Genomic DNA, 22,793 nt, shown 5'->3' with positions numbered 1-22,793 from the left:
TAGATTGGTGACCCTTAATATAGGGTTTTCATTGTTTCTTGGGATTTCACCTAGCATTTCATTTTCCACCGTGAATACCGTAGAGAAGAAGGTGTTTAATATGTTAGCTTTTTCCTCGTCATCTACAACCATTCTTTCCTCACTATTTTTTAAGGGGCCTACATTTTCAGTTTTTATTCTTTTACTATTGATATAGTTGAAGAACAGTTTGGGATTAGTTTTACTCTCCTTAGCAATGTGCTTCTCTGTTTCCTTTTTGGCAGCTTTAATTAGTTTTTTAGATAAAGTATTTTTATCCCTATAGTTTTTTAGAGCTTCAATGGTGCCATCCTGCTTTAGTAGTGCAAATGCTTTATTTTTACTGTTAATTGCCTGTCTTACTTCTTTGTTTAGCCACATTGGGTTTTTCCTATTTCTAGTCCTTTTATTCCCACAAGGTATAAACCGCTTACACTGCCTATTTAGGATGTTCTTAAACATTTCCCATTTATTATCTGTATTATTAGTTCTGAGGATATTGTCCCAGTCTACCAGATTAAGGGCATCTCTAAGCTGGTCAAACTTTGCCTTCCTAAAGTTCAGTGTTTTTGTGACTCCCTGACAAGTCCCCCTAGTGAAAGACAGGTGAAACTGTACAATATTGTGGTCGCTATTTCCTAGATGCCCGACCACCTGCAGATTTGTTATTCTGTCAGGTCTATCTATCTATGTCCATCTATGTAGTGCACACCAACTAGTGATAAAAAGGGAGGGAATATAAGGGTTTTGTCATGGGTTCTGAAAATTCCCATTACTGGTAAGTTTGTAAGATTTTCCCCCTTCTCTCATGACAGCATCACCTGAGAGATTTACATAGACCAAAGCACCTGAGGTAGGGTTCTCCACTTGCATCACCTTTCTCCCAAAGGACAGGTCATCAGAAGAAGACAGATTAAGTTGATAATGCTTATATAGAAGGTAGGAGAGGACCATGGCACTGCATTACATATCCTGTCGATCAACACTTCCACCAGGAAGTTGCCATGGCCCTGGTGGAATGAGCCTTCAAGTTCTTTGGAACTGGTATATTACTAGAGGAGTAGACAAAGCTAATGCTGTGTCTAATCCATCTAGCTATGGTTGCCCTTGTTACTTTAAGACCTTTCCTAACTCCATGGAATGACACGAATAAGGATTCACTCTTTTTTCACTGTTTTGATATGGCTAAATGCTGTACAAAGACCCATATAACATCTACCGTGTGAAGTCTCTGCTCCTCTGCATTTTTAGGATTGCTAAAGAAAGAGTGGAGGACAATTTATTGGCTCCCATGAAATATAGATGCCACATTTGGATGACATGCTGGGTCTGGTCTCAATATACCATATTTTTCGGATTCTAAGACACACGTTTTTCCCCAAAATTTGGAGGGAAAATGGAGGTGCATCTTATAATGCAGATACACCTTACTGGTAACGTTGCTGCAGGCCGCAGGCTGGGATGAGGGGGTGTCTGTCAGTGCTAGGGGGTCTTCGGTGCTGCAGGGGCCCTGTTGACATACTGTGAAAGGCCAGAGCCCCCGCAGTTCCATGATTTCATATGCGGTGGACTCCGGGAAAATGGCGCATGTGCAGGTGGAGATCTCAGCACCAAGTTATCAGGAGAGGACATCTCAGCACTAAATTCTCATCTCCTGAGATCTTGGTGCCGAGATCTCCACCTGCGCATGTGCCGCCTTCTGGCGGCCAGGGGCGGATTATAAGAGGGTCAATCTGGGCGGTAGCCCACTGCCCAGTGGTGTGGGGGGCCCTGGGCTATCGCACAGATTGCCCGCCGGCCGCCGCCATCAGGGCATTATTACCCGTCCCTCATGGGCCCCCCCGTCAGTTTCATATGCAGCAGCGATGTGAGGAGGGAGGAGGAGGAGCGTCACTGTGACAGATGGCTGTGCTGAAGCAGCCACTGCCAGTGCTGAGCCACAGGAGGGCGGGACTCCATCGTCCAATCCCTGCTGAGCGCGGGCTCAGTGCAGCATTCTCTCCCAGTCTCCACAGTCAGTCACTGAGCAGCGCAGCCCTCGGTGCGTGTGTGAGCCTGTGCTGGTGACAGTGGTGAGGTGTATGGACGGTGTGAGGACAGGCTGCAGTAGTCCAGTCCCTGCAGCAGACGCATCATCAGTGAGCTGGTCGCTGTCCATACTATCAGCACAGCAGCCGCTCACTGAGGATTACTATGTCCTGACCCCTGTCTGTCTATAGATCAAGATAAGAGCACAGCGCAGTCTGTGCTGGTGACCCCCTCCCCCACCTCCTGCAGAGAAGCATAAGGCTGCTGAGCCCACTCTGCCACTCACAGGACACAGCAGCTCTCTCTGAAGATTCCCACAGGTGTCTCTCCAAACTGCTCTGAAAAACTTTCAGAATTGAGCTCCTGTGTTCTGTCAGGGGGCAGATGGGACACAGCAGCCTCATCCTTCTCTGCAGGGGGTCAGTAGGACACTGTGCATCAGGCTTTATAGCTGAAGAATAGGCTAACCTTCCAGAGATATGTCACATCACCACACACTATGTATATGTATCTATCATACATATCACACGCACTGTATATTGCAGGGGGAATAAAGGCTCTTAGGGTATGTTTCCACGTTCAGGATTTGGGTATGTGCACACGTTGCGGTTTTTGCTACGGATCCGCAGCGGTTTTGACGCTGCGGATCCGCGGCAGTTTTCCATGCGGTGTACAGTACAATGTTAACCTATGGAAAACAAAAACCGCTGTGCACATGCTGTGGAAAAAAACGCGCGGAAACGCTGCGGTTTATTTTCCGCAGCATGTCAATTCTTTGGGCGGAATCCGCAGCGGTTTGGCACCTGCTCCATATTAAAAATCCGCAGGTGTCTAAAACCGCTGTGGAAACCGCACAAAAAACCGCGATAAATCCGCAGTACTTTTTGCACTGCGGATTTAATCGAATCCGCTACGGAAAATTCTGCAACGGAATCCGCAGCGTGTGCACATGGCCTTAGGCAGCGCTTTGGACGCAGCACATGTCCGTGCTGCCGGCTTTTGTACACGCGGTGATTCCAGATGTGTTCACTGAACAGTGTGGAATCACTGTACCCTATAAATTAGACTGTGATATTTATCTTGCGGAGACTGATCGTCTCCACAAGATAAATAGACATACTGATGTCTATAAAGGCTCACCGCACGTGCATATACGTTGGCATCTGTACACACATAGTGAAGACGGGATTTCTTGAAATCCCCTCCACTATGCTGGATGCTGCAGATTGGACGCTGTGGCTCTACACAGCATCCAATCCACAGCATTTACTGAACATGGAAACATACCCTTAGTCGGTGCTCACACTAGCCTAGAATACGGCTGAGTGCTATGTGATGTATATACTATGGACACACTGTGGGCAATGCTGGAGGACACACTGGGGCAGATGATTGCTGGAGACACTGGGGCAATGCTGGAGACACTGGGGCAATGCTGGAGACACTGGGGCAATGCTGGAGACACTGGGGCAGATTGCTGGACACACTGGGGGCAATGCTGGAGGACACACTGGGGCAGATGGTTGCTGGACACACTGTCTGGGGGCAATGCCGGACACACTGGGGCAGATTGCTGGACACACTGTCTGGGGGCAATGCTGGACACACGGGCAGATTGCTGGACACTGGGGCAATATGGTGGACATACTGGGGCAGATTGCTGGACACAAAGGGGCAGGACTGGAGGCATGGGCAGAATGTAGATACGGGGCATAATTGGAGAGACGGGGCAGAATGAAAGACATGGGGCAGGATTGGATCATGGGGCAGGATGGATACGATGGAGACAGATGGGGCAGGATGGGGAGATCATATGGGGTAGAATGGATACTCATGAGGGCAGGATGGGAGAACATATGGCTGGAGCCAGGAATGAGATACATGGGACCAGGATGGGGAATATTACCATAGGGGCTAATTAAGGGATATTATTACTGCAGTGATGTATTTATTTTATTTTTGAGTATACTGTTTTAAATGGGGGAACAGTCCTGTTACTGTGTAGAGTGACACTATGTTGCCTTTTTTCTTCATGTGGTGTAATGTAGAAGTTGTGAAAAATTAAGTAATGTGTTCAGCAAGCGGAGCTCGAGATAACTTATTTCCTGCAGAAACGAGTCCTGGCTGGAAGAATTGATGGCGGTCTGTGCTGGATGAAAGATGAAGGACTTCACCTAGAGACGTCACTGGTGAGTCAGTGTTACCTATACACTGACACTATACTATATACAGAGGTCCTGTGTACAATGTCACCAGTGATCACTGTACCTATACATTATATACAGAGCTCCTGTGTATAATATCACCAGTGATCACTGTATTACCTCTACACAGACACTGCATACTAAGTACAGATCTCCTGTGAATACTGGCACTTATGGTGATAGTATTGTGTTTTTGTTTTGTTTTTTATTACTGATCAGTATTGTAGTATTCAGTCACTATGTGGTGGTAATATGTGGCCTGGAAATGGTGTTGTGGTATTTGTCCCTTGTATGTGCTATTTGGTCACCAAGTGGTGGTAATATGTGGTCTTGACATGGTGCGGTGTTCCTTGTATGTGATATTATTCGATCACTGTGGTTGTAATTTGTGGTCTGGTCATGGTTCGGTGGTATTTGTTCCTCGTTTGTGATATTGGTCAAAATATACCTAAATTGTATTGCATATTTTAACAAATATTTAATAGGTTACAGTAGAGTAGGGCCCGGCCATTTTCCTGGAATAATCTGGTACAGGTACAACATGACCCCCGTCACATGACCCCCGTCACATGACCGGGGGTGCCCACAGTGTCTGAACAGCCCGGGGCCCTGGCTACCCTTAATCCACCCCTGCTGGCGGCCATTTTCCCAGGATCCACTGCATAGTAAACCGTGGAACTGTGGGGGATCTGGCCTTTCACAAAATGTCAGCAGGGCCTCTGCAGTACCAGAGACCCCTGCAGCAGCATCGGACGCCTGAAGCAGCACCAGACACACTCAGCAGCGTGCAGCACATTGGAACACCCCCTCATCCCATCCTGCGCAGCCACCACCCCCGGTAAGCAATAAGACGCATGTATTACAAGAAGCACCACCATTTTATTTTTAAAAAAATTCTGTTTTTCTCCTCAACATTTGGGGTGTGTCTTATAATCTGGAGCGTCTTATAATCCGAAAAATACGGTAACTATTTTCCGCGATCTGTGTAAATGAGTGGTTAATTTATAGAGCCTGTCACTGACTCTGAGGGCTGTTCTTAAGGCCACCAATATTACAGTTGTTGGGGTGAGTATCTTGAAAGGTAATTTGTCTAAGAGCTCAAAGGGAGATCTCGTTAACACCTCAAAGACCAGGCTTAAGGCCCCTTCACATTTAGCGACGCTGCAGCGATACCGACAACGATCCGGATCGCTGCAGCGTCGCTGTTTGGTCGCTGGAGAGCTGTCACACAGACCGCTCTCCAGCGACCAACGATGCCGGTAACCAGGGTAAACATCGGGTAACTAAGCGCAGGGCCGCGCTTAGTAACCCGATGTTTACCCTGGTTACCATGCTAAAAGTAAAAAAAAACAAACACTACATACTTACCTACCGCTGTCTGTCCTCCAGCGCTGCGCTCTGCTTCTCTGCTCTCCTCCTGTACTGTCTGGGAGCCGGAAAGCAGAGCGGTGACGTCACCGCTGTCTGTCCTCCAGCGCTGCGCTCTGCTTCTCTGCTCTCCTCCTGTACTGTCTGGGAGCCGGAAAGCAGAGCGGTGACGTCACCGCTGTCTGTCCTCCAGCGCTGCGCTCTGCTTCTCTGCTCTCCTCCTGTACTGTCTGGGAGCCGGAAAGCAGAGCGGTGACGTCACCGCTCTGCTTTCCGGCTCACAGCCAGTACAGGAGGAGAGTAGAGCGCAGCGCTGGAGGACAGACGGCTGTAGGTAAGTATGTAGTGTTTGTTTTTTTTTACTTTTAGCATGGTAACCAGGGTAAACATCGGGTTACTAAGCGCGGCCCTGCGCTTAGTTACCCGATGTTTACCCTGGTTACCAGTGAAGACATCGCTGGATCGGTGTCACACACGCCGATCCAGCGATGTCTCCAGGGAGTCCAGCGACGAAATAAAGTTCTGGACTTTATTCAGCGACCAACGATCTCCCAGCAGGGGCCTGATCGTTGGTCGCTGTCACACATAACGATTTCATTAACGATATCGTTGCTACGTCACAAATAGCAACGATATCGTTAACAATATCGTTATGTGTGAAGGTACCTTTAGATCCCAAGGAGGCATTCTTGGGGCTGGTATCAGTCCAGACCTATCACATTACATAATGAATCTAATTATCCACCTATCTGCCACTAATTTATAATTACTGTATATACTCGAGTATAAGCCGACCCGAGTATAAGCCGACCCCCCTATTTTTGCCACAAAAAACTGGGAAAACTTATTGGAGTATAAGCATAGGTTGGGAGGAAATGCAGCAGCTACTGGTAAATTTCAAAAATGAAAATAGATACCAATAAAAGTAAAATTAATTGAGACATCAGTAGGCTAAGTATTTTTGAATATCCATTTTGAATCAGGAGCCCCATATAAAGCTGCATAAAAGGTTAATGATGGCCCCATAAGATGCTCCATAGAATATTATGCCCCATATAATGCTGCACAAAGGTTTATGGCCCCATAAGATGCTCCACAGAAGAATATGCCCTGTATGTTGCTGCTGTGATTTAAAAAAAAATGACCTACTCACCTCTCGTCGCTGGGAGCCACGTGCCTAAATGGCTTTAATTAGAATTTTTCATTTTAAGGATTGTCCTGAACTAGACAATGATTTTGCCCAAGTCCTACCTAACACTCTAGTTGTTACTGGTTTCCTGCTATGAAGCAGGGTAGAGACTAAGGCCAGGAAGAAGCCCTTTTGGATTAATAGCTACCTTTCACACTCCAGGCCATCAAATGCAGGTCAGACCCCTGAGGATGACAAACTGGGCCCTGCCTGAGGAGATCCAGGATATCTTGGAGGACAAAAGGATCCGACACAGAAATCATGCTCATCCACATGAACCATGGTCTCTTGATCCAAAAAGAAGCAATTAGAATAACGCTTGCCCTCTCTTCCTGAATCTTTTTTAATACTGCCGGAATCAACATTTAACAGGGGGGAAGGCATAGGCTAGGTTGAAGTCCAGGGAATATGTAATGCATCCACTGCATAGGTACTTTCCTTCAGAATCAGAGAGCACAAGCTTTCCATTTTTTTGTTTTACTCGTTGGCGAATGTTACACCCAGTCTGGTTCCCGTACCTTCGTAGGGTCCCCGTCGGGACTCTCGCTCTGTGCCGGGTCCACGCTGTCCGGACGGGACCTCTGCTTCTCCTCCCTCCTCTGCTCCCTGGCGTGCAGCCAGCAGGTCCTCATGCTGTGTGCTTAAGTCGCGTGCGCGCTCACTCACGGTCTCTTAAAAAGACAGTGCGCAGTTTCCAAAAGGTGCTTCTGACCAATGGCGTGTGAATGATTGCCATTTCTAGTTTCTCCACCATAGGGAGGGTCCCGGAGCAACAAGTATCCTCAGTTGCTAACTTCCTGTTCCTGCTAGCATGTTATTCTGTTCTGAAGTCTTTGTCAGTGCTTCACTTACACTGTTTGTCTCCAAAGACTATCTGCTACCTGTTACCTTGCTATTCTAGACGATCTCCAGTCTGCTTATTTCTGTTCTGTCTTGTCCCGCCATTCAGTCACCTGAACCTCAGGACAATGTCGGTACCACTGGAACCAGTCTCTTCCCATACCCCTGGTATCCACCGGTTAGCTCCACATCACCTGCTAACCCTGTTTGTCCGTCTGTCCCGCTGGGTCAGCTACCATGAGTCCGGGGTCTAACTGGAGGTTGCACCCGTGTCCCCCAGGTGTCCTATTCTGACCCTGTTTGAGGGGTCTTACTACGGGTGTTTGGGGCTTACGTAGTCATGCCCCCTTCGGAGCCCCCTGACCGTGGTCCAGAGGTTCCACGCTCTATTACAATAAAACGAATGTGAACTTACCACCGGTGCCTCCGTTTCCATTCGTTACAGATTGATCCGGCCATGGAACCCGCTGGATACCAGGAACCACTGGCCATGGAGCTATATCTGGAGGTTACCCATCTGAGGAATCAACAGGAAAAACTCACGATTTTTCTGCACAACTGGTGTACTTGCATGGAATCCCTGGTCTCTTCGCCTGCATCCAACTCTGCCACTGGCATCCAGGTATCTAGCTGCACAGGAAGTAGAGGTCCTCGCTTGGCGGCTCCCACTCGCTTCCGTGGCGACCCCGTTCAATGTTGGGGGTTCATTAATCAGTGCACACTGCACTTTGAACTCCTGGGGCATATGTTTGCTTCTGATCGGGCCAAGGTGGGCTTCATCATGTCTCACCTTGACGGAGAGGCTATCGCCTGGCTGAATCCGCTGTGGGAGAGAATGGACCCTCTAGTTATTAATCTTCACAGTCTTTTCTTGAGGCATTCCACAGGATCTTTGATGAACCTGGTCGTGCTACGTCGACGGCTTTTGCACTTATTTGACTACACCAGGAGGCTTTTACTGTGGCTCAGTATGCAGTGCGGTTCCGTACGCTCTCGTTTGAATTATCCTGGAACAATGAGGCCTTGGTGGCTATCTTCTGGGAAGGTCTTTCTGGAAGAATTAAGGATGTGCTGGTGGGACGGGATTTGCCTACAATACTGGATGACCTAACTTCCCTGGCAGTCCGGATTGACTTATGGTTTCAAGAACGATCCAAGGAGATCATATGTGAAAAAGCTTCCTACCACTCTGTTGCTAGTACAAGGAGTTCCCCGACTTCGTTCTCCTTGCCTGTGGCTATGGAAGTAGATCGGGTAAGCTTGGGTAATCGCCACCAGGAGGCGTGTCACCAGGAGGAGAGCTGTTTAGGCAATTCCAAAGAAGTCGGGAAGATCCAGTGCCTAGGGTCTGTAGGAGAGGCAGCCTTTGGTAAGGATCATTTCTCTCCACCACTGCAAATAACAGTTTCCGTGGTCTTTGGTAAGGTAAAATTTTCTGAACTCTGTCACCTGGACTCTGGAGCTGCTGAAAATCTCATTCAGCAGGCGGTCGTTGATCGTTATCACATACCAGTTTAACGCCTTCCAGAACCATTGCAGGTGACATCCGTAGATGGCAAACCCCTGTCCAAGTCCATTTGGTTTCAGACTGTGCCAGTGGAGCTCCTTGTAGGTTTAACGCATTCAAAAAGAATTTGCTTTTATGTCCTGCTTGGTTCCTCTCACCCCTTGCTTTTAGATCTACCCTGGCTTCGGATGCATGAACCAGTCTTAAATTGGAAGACAGGATAGGTTCTGCGCTGGGGTGACTCCTGCTTGGATAGATGTATCATTCCGGTTTGACCTGTTCATCCTCCAGTTCAGCTCACTGGTCTGCTGGGTCTACCCTCCTCTTACTGGGCCTTTTCAGACGTCTTCGGGAAAAAGGAGGCAGAGAAATTACCTCCACACAGGTTGTATGATTGTGATCTGCTCCCCGGAATGTCCCCTCCTCGGGGGCGAATCTATCCTCTTTCTCAAACAGAGACTTAGTCCATGTTGGACTACATTAAGGAGAACCTGGACAGAGGATTTATCCAGAGGTCTTCCTCGCCAGCTGGAGCAGGATTCTTCTTCGTGAAGAAAAAAGATGGATCTCTTTGGCCCTGTATTGATTATAGAGGGCTGAACCAGATCACGGTAAAGAACAGGTATCCATTGCCACTTATTTCAGAGTTGTTTGATCGTCTCAGGGGTTCTAAAATTTTCACCAAACTGGACCTCAGAGGGGCTTACAACCTTATACGTATTCATAAAGGAGACGAGTGGAAAACCGCTTTTAATACCCGGGACGGACACTACGAATACCTGGCTATGCTGTTTGGTTTAAGTAATGCACCTGCAGTTTTTCAGGAATTTGTAAATGATATTTTCAGAGATCTGCTCTATTCGTGTGTTGTTGTTTACCTGGATGACATTCTGATCTTCTCTGCAGATTTAGCCTCCCACCGGAGACAAGTTCATCTGGTCTTGCAAAGGCTCCGGGAGAACAGACTTTATGCTAAGTTTGAAAAATGTCTTTTTGAACAATCATCTCTGCCTTTCCTTGGTTATATTGTCTCGTCCATAGGATTAAAGATGGATCCGGAGAAGGTATCTGCCATCCTTAAGTGGCCTCGCCCATCCGGTCTGAAAGCCATACAACGGTTCCTGGGGTTCGCCAACTATTACCGTTTATTTATTCCCCATTTTTCCACCCGTGTGGCACCCATCTCGGCCTTGACCCGGAAAGGCGCAAATGCCAAGTATTGGACTCCTGAGGCAGAGGATGCTTTTGTTTTTCTTAAACAGGCCTTCTCCTCTGCACCCATTCTTCATCGACCGGATTCAGGGAAACAGTTCTTGCTAGAGGTAGATGCTTCTTCCATAGGTGCTGGTGCGGTTTTCACCCAGAAGTCATCCTCTGGTAGGATGGTCACCTGTGGTTTGGGTCTTCTGGCTTCCCAGCAGCTGACACCTTTATAGGGGAATTCTCAAAAGTATGGAGTGACACCAAGGTTGCCTTGGAGAAAGCCTCACAACGTATGAAGAGGCATGCGGAGAAAAGATGTTTGGATGCACCTATCTTTCAGCCCGGAGATAAGGTGTGGCTCTCTTCCAGGTATATCTGTCTGAAGGTGCCCTCATACAAACTAGGTCCCCGTTTTATCGGTCAATTCCAAGTCTTGAAACAGATCAACGCTGTTTCCTAGAAATTGAAGTTGCCTGCTTTTTTGCATGTGCCTAACTCTTTCCATGTTTCCCTCCTCAAATCTGTAATTTTGAGCTTTTTTTTAAAGACCCAGGTTCCACTCCTGAGCCTGTCAATGAGGAGGACGTTTTTGAGGTAAAAAACATCTTAGCCACTAAAAGAGTAAGGGGCAAGATCTTGTATTTGGTGGATTGGAAGGGCTTTGGTCCTAAGGAGAGGTCATGGGAGCCTAAAGAGAATATTCAGGCTCCTCTCCTTCTGAAAAGATTCTATGCAGGCTTGAAAAAGAGGGGGCGTTAAGAGGGGGATACTGTTACACCCGGTCCGGTTCCCGTACCTTTCCGGGGTCCCCGTCGGGACTCCCGCTCTGTGCCGGCTCCATGCTGTGCGGACAAGACCTCTGCTTCTCCTCCCTCCTCTGCTCCCTGGCGTGCAGCCAGCAGGTCCTCGCGCTGTGTGCTTAGGTCGCGTGCGCGCTCGCCCCCGGTCTCTTAAAGAGACAGTGCGCATTTTCCAAAAGGTGCATCTGACCAATGGCGTGTGAATGATTGCTATTTCTAGTTCCTCCACCATAGGGAGGGTGCTGGAGCAACAAGTATCCTCAGTTGCTAACTTCCTGTTCCTGCTAGCATGTGCTTCTGTTCTGAAGTCTTTGTCAGTGCTTCGCTTACACTGTTTGTCTCCAAAGACTATCTGCTACCTGTTACCTGGCTATTCTGGACGATCTCCAGCCTGCTTATTCCGGTTCCGTCTTGTCCCACCATTCAGTCACCTGAACCTCAGGACAACATGGGTACCACTGGAACCAGTCTCTACCCGTACCCCCGGTATCCACCGGTTAGCTCTATGTCACCTGCTAACCCTGTTTGTCCATCTTTCCCGCTGGGTCAGCTACCATGAGTCCGGGGTCTAACTGGAGGTAGCACCCGTGTCCCCCAGGTGTCCCATTCTGACCCTGTTTGAGGGGTCTTACTACGGGAGTCTGGGGCTCACGTTTTCACGCCCCCTTCGGAGCCCGCCGGACCGTGGTCCAGAGGTTTCATGCTCTATTACAATAAAACAAATGTGAACTTATCAACTGTGCCTCCGTTTCCATTTGTTACATCGAACAAGTCTATATCTGGCTGTCCCCAGCGTTCCACAATTTGCTGAAATATTACTGGATTCAGTTCTCATTCACCGTGCCTTAGTGTATTCTGACTGAGGAAGTATGCTCTCTCATTTTCCTTCCCTTTTATGTGCAGTGCGGTCAGTACTAATTGATATTGTTCCGCGACTCGAAGAATCTGTTCTGTCATTAACATCAGGGGACGAGATTTTGTACCCCCCTAATGGTTGATGCAAGCAAATGTTGTCCAACAATTTTAATATGATGCCCCTTTAGATGAGAAAGGAGCTTCACCACTGCATTCTTCACTGCTAGTAGTTCTTTCATGTTCGAAGAAAAATGTTTTTCGGTCTCTGACCAGACTCCCTGGACTATGCATTCTCAGATATGTGCTACCCAACCCTCCGAGCAGGTATCTTTCATGATCATGTCCATAATCTGATAGGACCAAAGAATTGCCTGTGATAGATTCCAACCATCAGGTCTTGGAATTGATAGTCACACAGGAAGGTGTAATGTTCCCTTCTAAATAGCCCTTGAGCTTCTTTTCTCCTTTCAGGATGTCCTGCTCTAAGTTCCTGGAATGTATCTGGGCCCACTGGACTACCGGAATGCAGTAAGTCACTGTCCCCAGCAGTGACATTGCCTTCCTTCAGAGTCATAAGCGGTCTGGTCACTACTGCTGTTAGGGTTATGACCGTGGTCTCCTTTTCTTACGGTAGATGACACATCTGTTCTCCTGAGTCCAAGATAAACCCTAAGAAAGACTGAATCCTTAGTGGTTCCAGTTTCGACTTTTCACGATTTAATATCTATCTTAGCTGGGTAAGGCTGGTTCTGACTTGCATCACTTGGTGATTGCATTCTTCTATTGGTCTACCCACCACCAAAAAATCGTTTAAGTATGTAATTATTAAATCATTCCATTCCTGAAGATGTACTGTAACCTCTAGAATAACCTTTTTAAATACCTTGGGGCCATGGAAAGCCCGAAGGGTAGAGCTGTGCACTGAAAGTGCTTTACTTGTTTGTTTATGTACAAGGCTACTCTCAGGTACTGTTGGTCTTCTGGATGGATTGGGACATGATAGTAAGCATCCTTTAAGTCCAGGACACTCATATAACAGTCTGGGAACAGTATTTTGATAGTCGATTTTATGGACTCCACTGTGAAGGGTCTGTAGACCAGAAACTTGTTCAGTCCCTTCAGGTTGACAATCATCCTGAAGGTGCCTGTAAGGAACTGGTCACGGACTAAAGACTATTGGACCAGTGCCTGTAGAGTGGAGTTCACTGATCTAGGAGATGCAGACTTTTCTAGCACGGAGCACCAGTTGCGTCTATATTGTTGTGTTTTGTTAGAGATTTTATTGCGGTTTTATTATTGATTAGCTTGCGCGTCAGTTTAGCCTCAGGAATCAATGTTTTCATTCAGTGACTGCAAGCAAAGGAGGACGTGTGGGAGGGATCTAATGTAAACCTAAAGGTAAATGTAAAGCAAACATTCTATCAATCTCATCTGTATCTCAAGGTCTCAATCCATTGTGCTGCCAGCAACTAGGCCCATTGCGATGATGGGGATAGTAGACCCAGGGGCGCCATCACCACAGGGGGTCTCACATGCAATCACAGGTGATGGGTCTCAGCTTGAGGGAAACACCCTCACAATGCACAATTCGTTTTGGGAGGGGAGTGTTTCCCGAGGGTTGGGTGACTTGGGGTATTGAGGACGGATGAGGAAATGTTGTTTTTGGCTGGAGTGGCCAAAAAGAAGCTGGTGGACATCAACCGGCTAGATTTAAGCCACAATACTCCAAGGGCAGCATTTCTTACATTCGCTGCTCTGTCCGCTAACCTGACTGTGTCCGAGGAAGCATCTGCGAGGAAGGAAGCAAGCAGCATCTTGCATTAGCAGGAGATTTGCCAGCATCTTTTCTCTCAGAGTGTTATTCCTGATCTGATCATCGAGTTGCTGTGAGCAGACCATCATAGATCTGGCCATGCAGGTTGCTTCTATTGCTGGCTTTAATGCCCCTGCTAAAGATTACCAGGTTTGTTTTAAATAAATTTCAGCTTTATTGTCCAGGGGGTCCCTAAGAGTTCCCAGATCCACAAAAGGTATGGTAGCCTTTTTGGAGGATTTTGCTACATCAATCTTAGGGGTCTTCTCCCATAAGCCTACTTCTTCTTCGTGAAATGGGTTCCTACTTTTTGATGCAGGTGGTTGCGGACCTTTTTTTATCACGTCTCATACATTGTTTTTCAATGAGCATTTAAATTTTTTCATTGACAGGGATTGAGCACCTCCATTTCTGTTTTAAACTACCAAACATGATGTCCTGAACTGTAGTAGGGGTTTTAGAATTTGGGACACCTATGGTTGTCCTAATGGACCTTACTCAATTTTCAGTATCTTCTGAGAAAAGGGACCTATTTAACATGGTGAACTTTCACGAAGATCACTCACCATTCTGAAGTTCAGTCTAGGGTACTGGAAATGAAGGTAGGATCGGTTCACATGATTATTCTCACCTGGAGGTGTGTTATCCCCTGGAAGTGGGGAACTCACGACCCACCCTGTTCCTCTGGGCAGTCTTTCTGCCTCTTGCCCGACTGCCATTGTGGTGTCCCTGGTGACGCTGCTGCTGCGGTGACAGTGTCTGTGGCTGTGGTTCCTGCTGCTGTGGCTTCTGAAGCACATCCATGCAAGAAGTTGCTGCAAGGTGCCATCTTCTTGTGACTATCACATTATATATAGGGATAGTCCTGTCACACGTCCGCTGGTACCTCCCTGATACATAATTCAAATCCGGTGCTCTGTGCACAGGGAGCCTCAGCCAGCCCTGAGCATGATCAGACCCACATGGCCGCATAACATCTGGCTTGCTGCGTCATCAGGACACGCCAGATGTTACATCCCATGTGCTGTTTAGAGCTAGGCAGCCGTGCTTTCCAGTGTGCTCATCATTTCGTGCACAGCCCCTGAAGCATGTCCTGGTTCACTTAGCATGGCATGCTCCTGCAGCTCCAGCATACGCAGACCAGGGACCTCTTGTCAGCAGGAGACTTTTGCCAAAAGGTCTCTGCCTGCACCGACGCCCTGGCCAGTGGATGTATATCCCATCTGGAAGGCGTCCCATTTTTTTCTTCTTACTTTAATGGGATATCTATGTTAGTTTCCCCACAGCATTAAATAGGCTTACTGTGGCCTTTCAGAAGGGTTTTTTCCATTATGTGGTTTTTATTGTATGCATATGGGGTGTCATTTGAATATGATATTGTATATGCTATAGTGTTATAGGGCTACAAGTGATGTATTTTGTCTTTTAAATGTTTTTATTGTGGGTTTATCTACTGATAAACTTTGCATATATTTTTCTTCAATATCTTGGGTGTGCGCCTAATATGCATGGTTCTTTCCTCTTTTTTTTTATGCATTGCTTTATCCTGTGCATTGTGCAGCACCCCTATATACTGTATATGACTCAAGCTATTTTTACGCCCGTTAGTGGTGCTCCCTGTTTTTCTTTATCTGGCATCCCATCCCTGGACACGGTCCGGACCAAGGAATATCTTTAGAGTACCGCTCTTCCTTCGGCTCCCTCAAGGACAGGAAATCAACTATTGTCAAGGAGAGGTAACGCCCTTTCATTCAGTAGGTTTCCTGTCACTTGATGGGCAGATACACTTTCTCAGGTGGTGCTGTTAGGTCCATCATGTCTCCATGCAAAAACAGAGGTTTCCACATTATTAGTGGCTTAAAAGCTCCTGAATAGCAGCCATAAACCAATCCAGCAATATCCGCTCTCCCAAAAGTCATATCTCCCCCTCACTTCTGAGCCTTGCAGTGCACCCAAACCACATTTGGCATCCATATATATGGAATTACTATAGCGAGAAGAACCCACTTAATTTACGGTGTAGGCATCTCCTGGAGCACAATCTGGGTACTATGTGGTGGGTAATAAAATGGATATTTGCATTTTGTATTTTCTCTGTCCTCCTGGTTCTGACCAAGCTATATGACTATTCTTCTTGCCATCTCACACCACAGAACAGCAGGTAACACCATGGCATAAGCCTAGGGATCTCCGTGTAAGTCCTGATCCATGTAGAGGGATTAAAGGATGATGAGCAAGGCAATCCTTGTGATCTGGAAAATGGAGTAGATAGTGCCAAGCATGTTGGTGTTGGACATCAGTGCAAACAGTGCCCCAATACATTGTTTCTGAAAACTATTTCAGGTAGATCTGCATTCAAACAGCTACATGGCGCTCCTTCCCTGCTTAACCTGCCATGTGCCCAGACAGTACTGAACAACCTTAGAGAATTTGGAAAAATATTTGTAAGGTCCATTTGTTTTCTATTATTCTTTGTGAAAAAATTCCAAAGTTATCAACACATAAAGTGACACACGTCAGATTTGAAAAATGAGTCCTGATTAGGAACACAAAACTGGCTGCGGGAAGTGATTAAATCATAGGATTTTGGGCACTAACTACTGTAATCAAAAACTGACTATAGACAATAACACATCTACTGAAATTATCAAACTCAACAGTCTTCATCATTAACGAATGAGTAACCAGTAGTGAAACCTCTCTGGGGTAATTAGAATATGGGATTTGGTGGCTCTGGGCAATTAAACTATCTTAAGGGCCAATATTTTCTGACAGATGAGTTTCAAGACATTCGAAGAGAACTTTTTATAATACTGTAGAGCTAAGGTGTCTTAACTGTAGATCTCGGGCATTTGGAAGAGGCAATGGAGACCTTTTTTAAAGACTACCAGAGAGTTACAGATTCACATAAGTGAGGCAGACCGATCCCACATCATCAAACTATCATACAGAATTAACCTGTAAAATATAAAAAAATACCCACACAGAATAATGTTTGGGAGAGAGCTCCAAAACTAAACCGCAGTTGCACTTATTTATGGTAGACCTTTGGAGCTACTGTGTGTCAGTTTTAAAACACATTGAAAAGTCAGGATAAAGGGAAACTTTGTTGTTATTGTACAGAAATTCACACTTGGCCCTCACTGGACATTCAATCATAAAACTGAAGATTGGCCAGAAAGACTGGACTTGGTCTTGTAGGGACCATATGAGCGCATTCAGCAGCACGGAAGAGGGAGAAGGAAAAGATTTCAGGGATCTAGGAAGCCAACAGTATCATTACCATCCACTTTCTATCGCAAGCCCATCATAATATTTTTCTTCAAGTGATTTTCTAACTTGTTAGCACATTCTATGTACACTGTCATTTGACTTTGTAGTTTACAGATCTGGGCATGTAATAGTCAGCGTCTTTTTATTTCAGTTGGATCTACCAGGTTGTAAGTTCTTAAGGACAGGGCATTCAACGTCCAAAGTAATTTGAACAGTTTTGGGTGGTTGACTATGCCGTGGTCTAGAAGGAAAATGGCGACTCTGGAGCGGCTACACTACACCACTGATAAAGCAGCCACAGATGGTGACTGAAAAGAATCTGAGACTTCTCTGCATTTAGTGGTTACTACTCACCTGGGTAGTCATATGTAGGAATCTCCTCTTTACACTGCTCATCACCCCTCACATATGTCTCTGTAGTATTAATATGGGTCAGATCTTCACCCTGAAACAAATATTGTAAAAGTCACAGACAGATGGAGAAGTCACATCTATGATCAGCTCTAATCCTGCCATCTCCACCGTTCTCATTACACTGGTCAACACAAAAAAAATCATCAGCAAAGGTAAAATGTCTGTTTTATGGAGTTTGATGTGCCAATTCCAAAAATATGCTTAGTTTTGCTCTATCACAAAGTTTCTGAGATAGAAGTATTTTTGTTATTACGTTATTTCTGCATTTTCAATGTATGTGGTTTTTCTATGTTATTCCCATTTCTTTGCTTGTCTTACTTAATTGTGAATTTTCTTACAGGTACATCATCAGTAAAGGTTTTAGTAAGTTTTATGGGAAGGAGTATTGACAGTGCAGTCAACCAATGACTGCTTCTCGGAAAGTCACGTGTTATGGGGAAGAGCTAACTTTTATGAGGCGGTAAGATTTAAGTCAGTCAGAAAAGGATAGTGATGCAGCAAGGACTGGTATGTGAAACTGACAGGAGACAGGCCTCAATAGGGATCTGAGCCCTGCCACAGGGAGATAGAAGGGAAGGCAGGGGACAGCCGCCATTGTGAGAGGATTTTCACTGCATTTCTGGGAGGGCAAGTCGCCTTAGAGGGAAGAAAACGCCACAGCCACTGAGGTTTAACTGAGTGAGGGTCTCCACAGAAGAGAACCTGAAAGCAGCTAATATCACACTGAGAAACTAGCTGTCTGCAAATGTTCATCTGTAAGGAATAGGCTGACCCATTTACCTCACAACTGTATATAGTTATCTACCAGATTACCTCCAGTAAAGTCAGTTCTAAATACAAGCTGCCTCTGTCATCTCTGGGGAAATATCTAAATACACCTCTGACAAAAATTAAGAGACCACTGCAAAATTTTTAGTTTGTCTGATTTTTCTCTTTATAGGTATATTTTTGAGTAAAATGTAAGTTGTTCTTTTATTCTATAAACTACTGACAACATGTCTCCAAAGTTCCAAGCAATAAATTTTGTATTTATTTTCTGAAAATGAATAACGGTCAAAATAACAAAAAAATGCCTTGCTTACAAAAAAAACAAAACTAGTTCATAATCATTTAGAAACAACAATCTAATGTTTTAACTCAAGAAGAGTTCAGAAATCAATATTTTGGGGGGCGTGGCCTAGCTTCTGGCACGAGAGGTCGCATCAGCTCTTAGCTCTCTCGCATCACCCCACTAAAAGCGACTAAAACACAACTTTCTGAAGCTAAATTATTAACTTTAAATCATCCATCATCAGCCTTTATCTCAGGCTTTGTAAAAACACTAGACCTGGCTCCATAGCGGAGTCACAAAGAGCCTTAGAAGACAAGACCTTCCCTGCCTGAGGAGAGGCGGGAAATCGCCATATTGGACTTTACAGCTCCGGCGGTGTGAGTAGATTCCCTACGCAGCCTGGAGTGGGGATACACAGGAGCTCCCCGCCTGCTGGCTCCCTGGTCCCGGTGGTGAGCGGTGGTGAAGTTTAAGGGTTGCTGCCCCTTCCTGCTCCGGACCGCAACGTTGCTTGGCCGGCCGCGGCACTCGGAGGGAGGGAGCCCTCGGCACCTGCGGCCGCATCGTTGAGGACATCGCCGACGGAGGAGGGAAGGCTCGCCGTACGGCGATCAGCGGTGAGTCCCCCCGTCTCTCATCACAGCGCCTCTGCCCACGCAAGACGTCCCAGCGCCTATTGGGAGTGAGGCCGGGTGCTTTCTGCCTGCCGGCCACGATAGACGGTCGGCGGAGGGCTAAGAGACTCGTGGTACTACAACACCGCTCGTGCTGGCCAACGGCTCCGGAGCTCCCTGTGCCGACAAAGACCGCGCCGGCTGTCTGCCCCCGCTCCTCGCCACAATCCCCCGGGGGACGTTGCTGCTGCCTGGGCCTGTCAGCGTCGGGAGAGCGGTACTGCCGTCTGGGGAGGTGGTTATCCCGGAGACATCTGAGCCGCTGCTGGAGGGAACTGACGCCGCCTGCACCTCTCTCACGGGTGAGGATCGCTGCCTTGCCTGTGCGGCTGATAGGGGGAAGAGGGCTGGGGACGCAGTGGCCGACACGGCGGGCTCCACGGTGGCCGATCTTTACCCCATACAGAAGATCTACCCCTGTTAAAAGAAACGCCCCTTTATTCACCGGAAAAAAGGAGGATTCTCCTTACCTAATTTCATAAACTATTATAAAGCGGCCAAAATTGCCCAACTAACCAGAATATGCACAACTGTAGACAAACCTAGATGGGTCCAACTGGAGTCATTTTTGTTAAAACCCTATTCTTTGATAGGTCTGCTGTGGACAGAAGCTAAACTCCCTAAACACGTCGCTGATATCTCACCCTTCGCGGCCCAATCACTGCTCCTCTGGAGGAAAGAGAGGTTTAACCCCTTCGTGCCAGCCGCCGTACTAGTACTGCGCTGCCGGCACTGCATAAGTGCCAGCAGCAGTACTAGTACGGCGCACCGATCACCGCGGTCTCGCGCTGAGCGCCGCGGTGATCGGGTGCGGGTGTCAGCTGTATATGACAGCTGACACCCCGCAGCAATGCCCACGATCGGCGCTATCGCCGATCGCGGGCATTTAACCCCTCTGATGCCGCTGTCAGTAGTGACAGCGGCATAGAGGGGGATCGCGCAGGGACGGGGGCTCCCTGCGCTCTCCCACCGGAGCAACGCAATGAGATCGCGTTGCTCCGGTGACCCGGAAGGAGTCCCCGGATCCAAGATGGCCGCCGGACTCCTTCCGGGTCATGAAGTGACCTGGCTAGCCGGCGCCTGCTAAGAGCAGGCGCTGGAAAGCCAGCTAAGCTGCCTGTCAGATCGTTGATCTGACAGTGTGCTATGCACAGTGTCAGATCAACGATCTGATCTAATACAGAGATGTCCCACCCTGGGACAATGTTAGAAAGTAAAAAAAAAAAAATAGAATGTGTAAAAAAAAAATTTTAAAAAATCCCCAAATTAAAAAAAAAAAAACATTTCCCAATAAATACATTTATTTATGTAAAAAAAAAAAAAAACAATAAATGTACACATATTTGGTATCGCCGCGTCCGTAACGACCCGCTCTATAAAACTATCACACTAGTTAACCCCTTCAGTGAACACCGCAAAAAAAAAAAAAAAAAAAAGGCAAAAAACAACGCTTTATTATCATACAGGCGAACAAAAAGTAGAATAACACGCGATCAAAACGACGGATATAAATAACCATGGTACCGCTGAAAACGTCATCTTGTCCCGCAAAAAAAAAGCCGCCATACAGCATCATCAGCAGAAAAATAAAAAAGTTATAGCTCTCAGAATAATGCGATGCAAAAACAATTATTTTTTTATATAAAATAGTTTTTATTGTGTAAAAGCGCCAAAACATAAAAAAATTACATAAATGAGGTATCGCTGTAATCGTACTGACCCGAAGAATAAAACTGCTTTATCCATTTTACCACACGTGGAACGGTATAAACGCCCCCCCTAAAAGAAATTCAGGAATTGCTGGTTTTTGTTCATTCCGCCTCCCAAAAATCGGAATAAAAAGCGATCAAAAAATGTCATCTGCCCGAAAATGTTACCAATAAAAACATCAACTCGTCCCACAAAAAACAAGACCTCATATAACTCTGTGGGCCAAAATATGGATAAATTATAGCTCTCAAAATGTGGTGATGCAAAAACTATTTTTTGCAATAAAAAGCGTCTTTTAGTGTGTGACAGCTGCCAATCATAAAAATCCGCCAAAAAAACGCTATAAAAGTAAATCAAACCCCCCTTCATCACCCCCTTAGTTAGGGAAAAATAATAAAATGTAAAAAAATGTATTTATTTCCATTTTCCCATTAGGGCTAGGGTTAGGGCTAGGGTTAGGGCTAGGGTTAGGGTTAGGGTTAGGGTTGGGGTTAGGGTTTCAGTTATAATTGGGGGTTTCCACTGTTTAGGCACATCAGGGGCTCTCCAAACGCGACATGGCGTCCGATCTCAATTCCAGCCAATTCTGCTTTGAAAAAGTAAAACAGGGATCCTTCCCTTCCGAGTTTTCCTGTGTGCCCAAACAGTGGTTCCCCCCAACATATGGGGTATCAGCGTTCTCAGGACAAGTTGGACAACAACTTTTGGGGTCCAATTTGTCCTGTTACCCTTGGGAAAATAAAAGCATAGGGGATAAAATATCATTTTCGTGGAAAAAAAAATTTTTTTTTTTCACCGCTCTGCGTTATAAACTGTAGTGAAACACTTGTTGGTTCAAAGCTCTAACAACACATCTAGATAAGTTCCTTGGGGGGTCTAGTTTCCAATATGGGGTCACTTGTGGGGGGTTTCTACTGTTTAGGTACATCAGGGGCTCTGCAAATGCAACATGACGCCTGCAGACCAATCCATCTAAGTCTGCATTTCAAATGGCGCTCCTTCCCTTCCGAGCTCTGCCGTGCACCCAAACAGTGGTTCCCCCCAACATATGGGGTATCAGCGTTCTCAGGACAAGTTGGACAACAACTTTTGGGGTCCAATTTGTCCTGTTACCCTTGGGAAAATGAAAGCATAGGGGATAAAATATCATTTTCGTGGAAAAAAATATATTTTTTATTTTCACGGCTCTGCGTTATAAACTGTAGTGAAACACTTGTTGGTTCAAAGCTCTCACAACACATCTAGATAAGTTCCTTGGGGGGTCTAGTTTCCAATATGGGGTCACTTGTGGGTAGTTTCTACTGTTTAGGTACATCAGGGGCTCTGCAAATGAAACAGGACACCTGCAGTCCATTCCATCTAAGTCTGCATTTCAAACGGTGCTCCTTCCCTTCCGAGCTCTGCCATGCACTCAAACGGTGGTTCCCCCCCACATGTGGGGTATCAGCGTACTCAGGACAAATTGGACAATAACATTTGTGGTCCACTATCTCCTGTTACCCTTGGGAGAAAAAAAAATTGCGGGCTAAAACATCATTTTGTGGAAAGAAAAAATGATTTTTTAATTTTCACAATGCTACATTCTAAACTTTAGTGAAACAATTGGGGGTTAAAAGTGCTCACCACACATCTAGATAAGTTCCTTAGGGGGTCTTCTTTCCAAAATGGGGTCACTTGTGGGGGGTTTCCACTGTTAAGGCACGTCAGGGGCTCTCCAAATGCGACATGGCGTCCGATCTCAATTCCAGCCAATTTTGCATTGAAAAGTCAAATGGCGCTCCTTCCCTTCCGAGCTCTGCCATGCGCTCAAACAGTGGTTTATCCCTATATATGAAGTATCGACGTA

General features: G+C 46.4%; 1 protein-coding gene across 2 annotated transcripts in view; it reads right to left on the bottom strand.

The window, feature by feature from the left end:
• The window catches only part of LOC138666971 (gastrula zinc finger protein XlCGF26.1-like), a 39,848-nt gene that overhangs the window by 4,669 nt on the left and 12,386 nt on the right, over nt 1–22,793 (bottom strand). Inside the window, exon 2 of one of the 2 annotated variants that reach the window (XM_069755184.1) lies at nt 17,453–17,543. In XM_069755184.1, coding sequence (XP_069611285.1) covers nt 17,453–17,543 — 91 coding nt within the window. Of the gene's footprint in view, nt 1–866; nt 1,093–17,452; nt 17,544–22,793 lie in introns of those variants that run through there. The other variant, XM_069755185.1, reaches the window with a different exon arrangement.

The sequence above is a fragment of the Ranitomeya imitator genome, chromosome 2 (genome assembly GCF_032444005.1).
Source record: "Ranitomeya imitator isolate aRanImi1 chromosome 2, aRanImi1.pri, whole genome shotgun sequence".
Lineage (NCBI taxonomy): Eukaryota > Metazoa > Chordata > Amphibia > Anura > Dendrobatidae > Ranitomeya > Ranitomeya imitator.
This window is presented reverse-complemented; position numbering and strand designations above follow the sequence as displayed.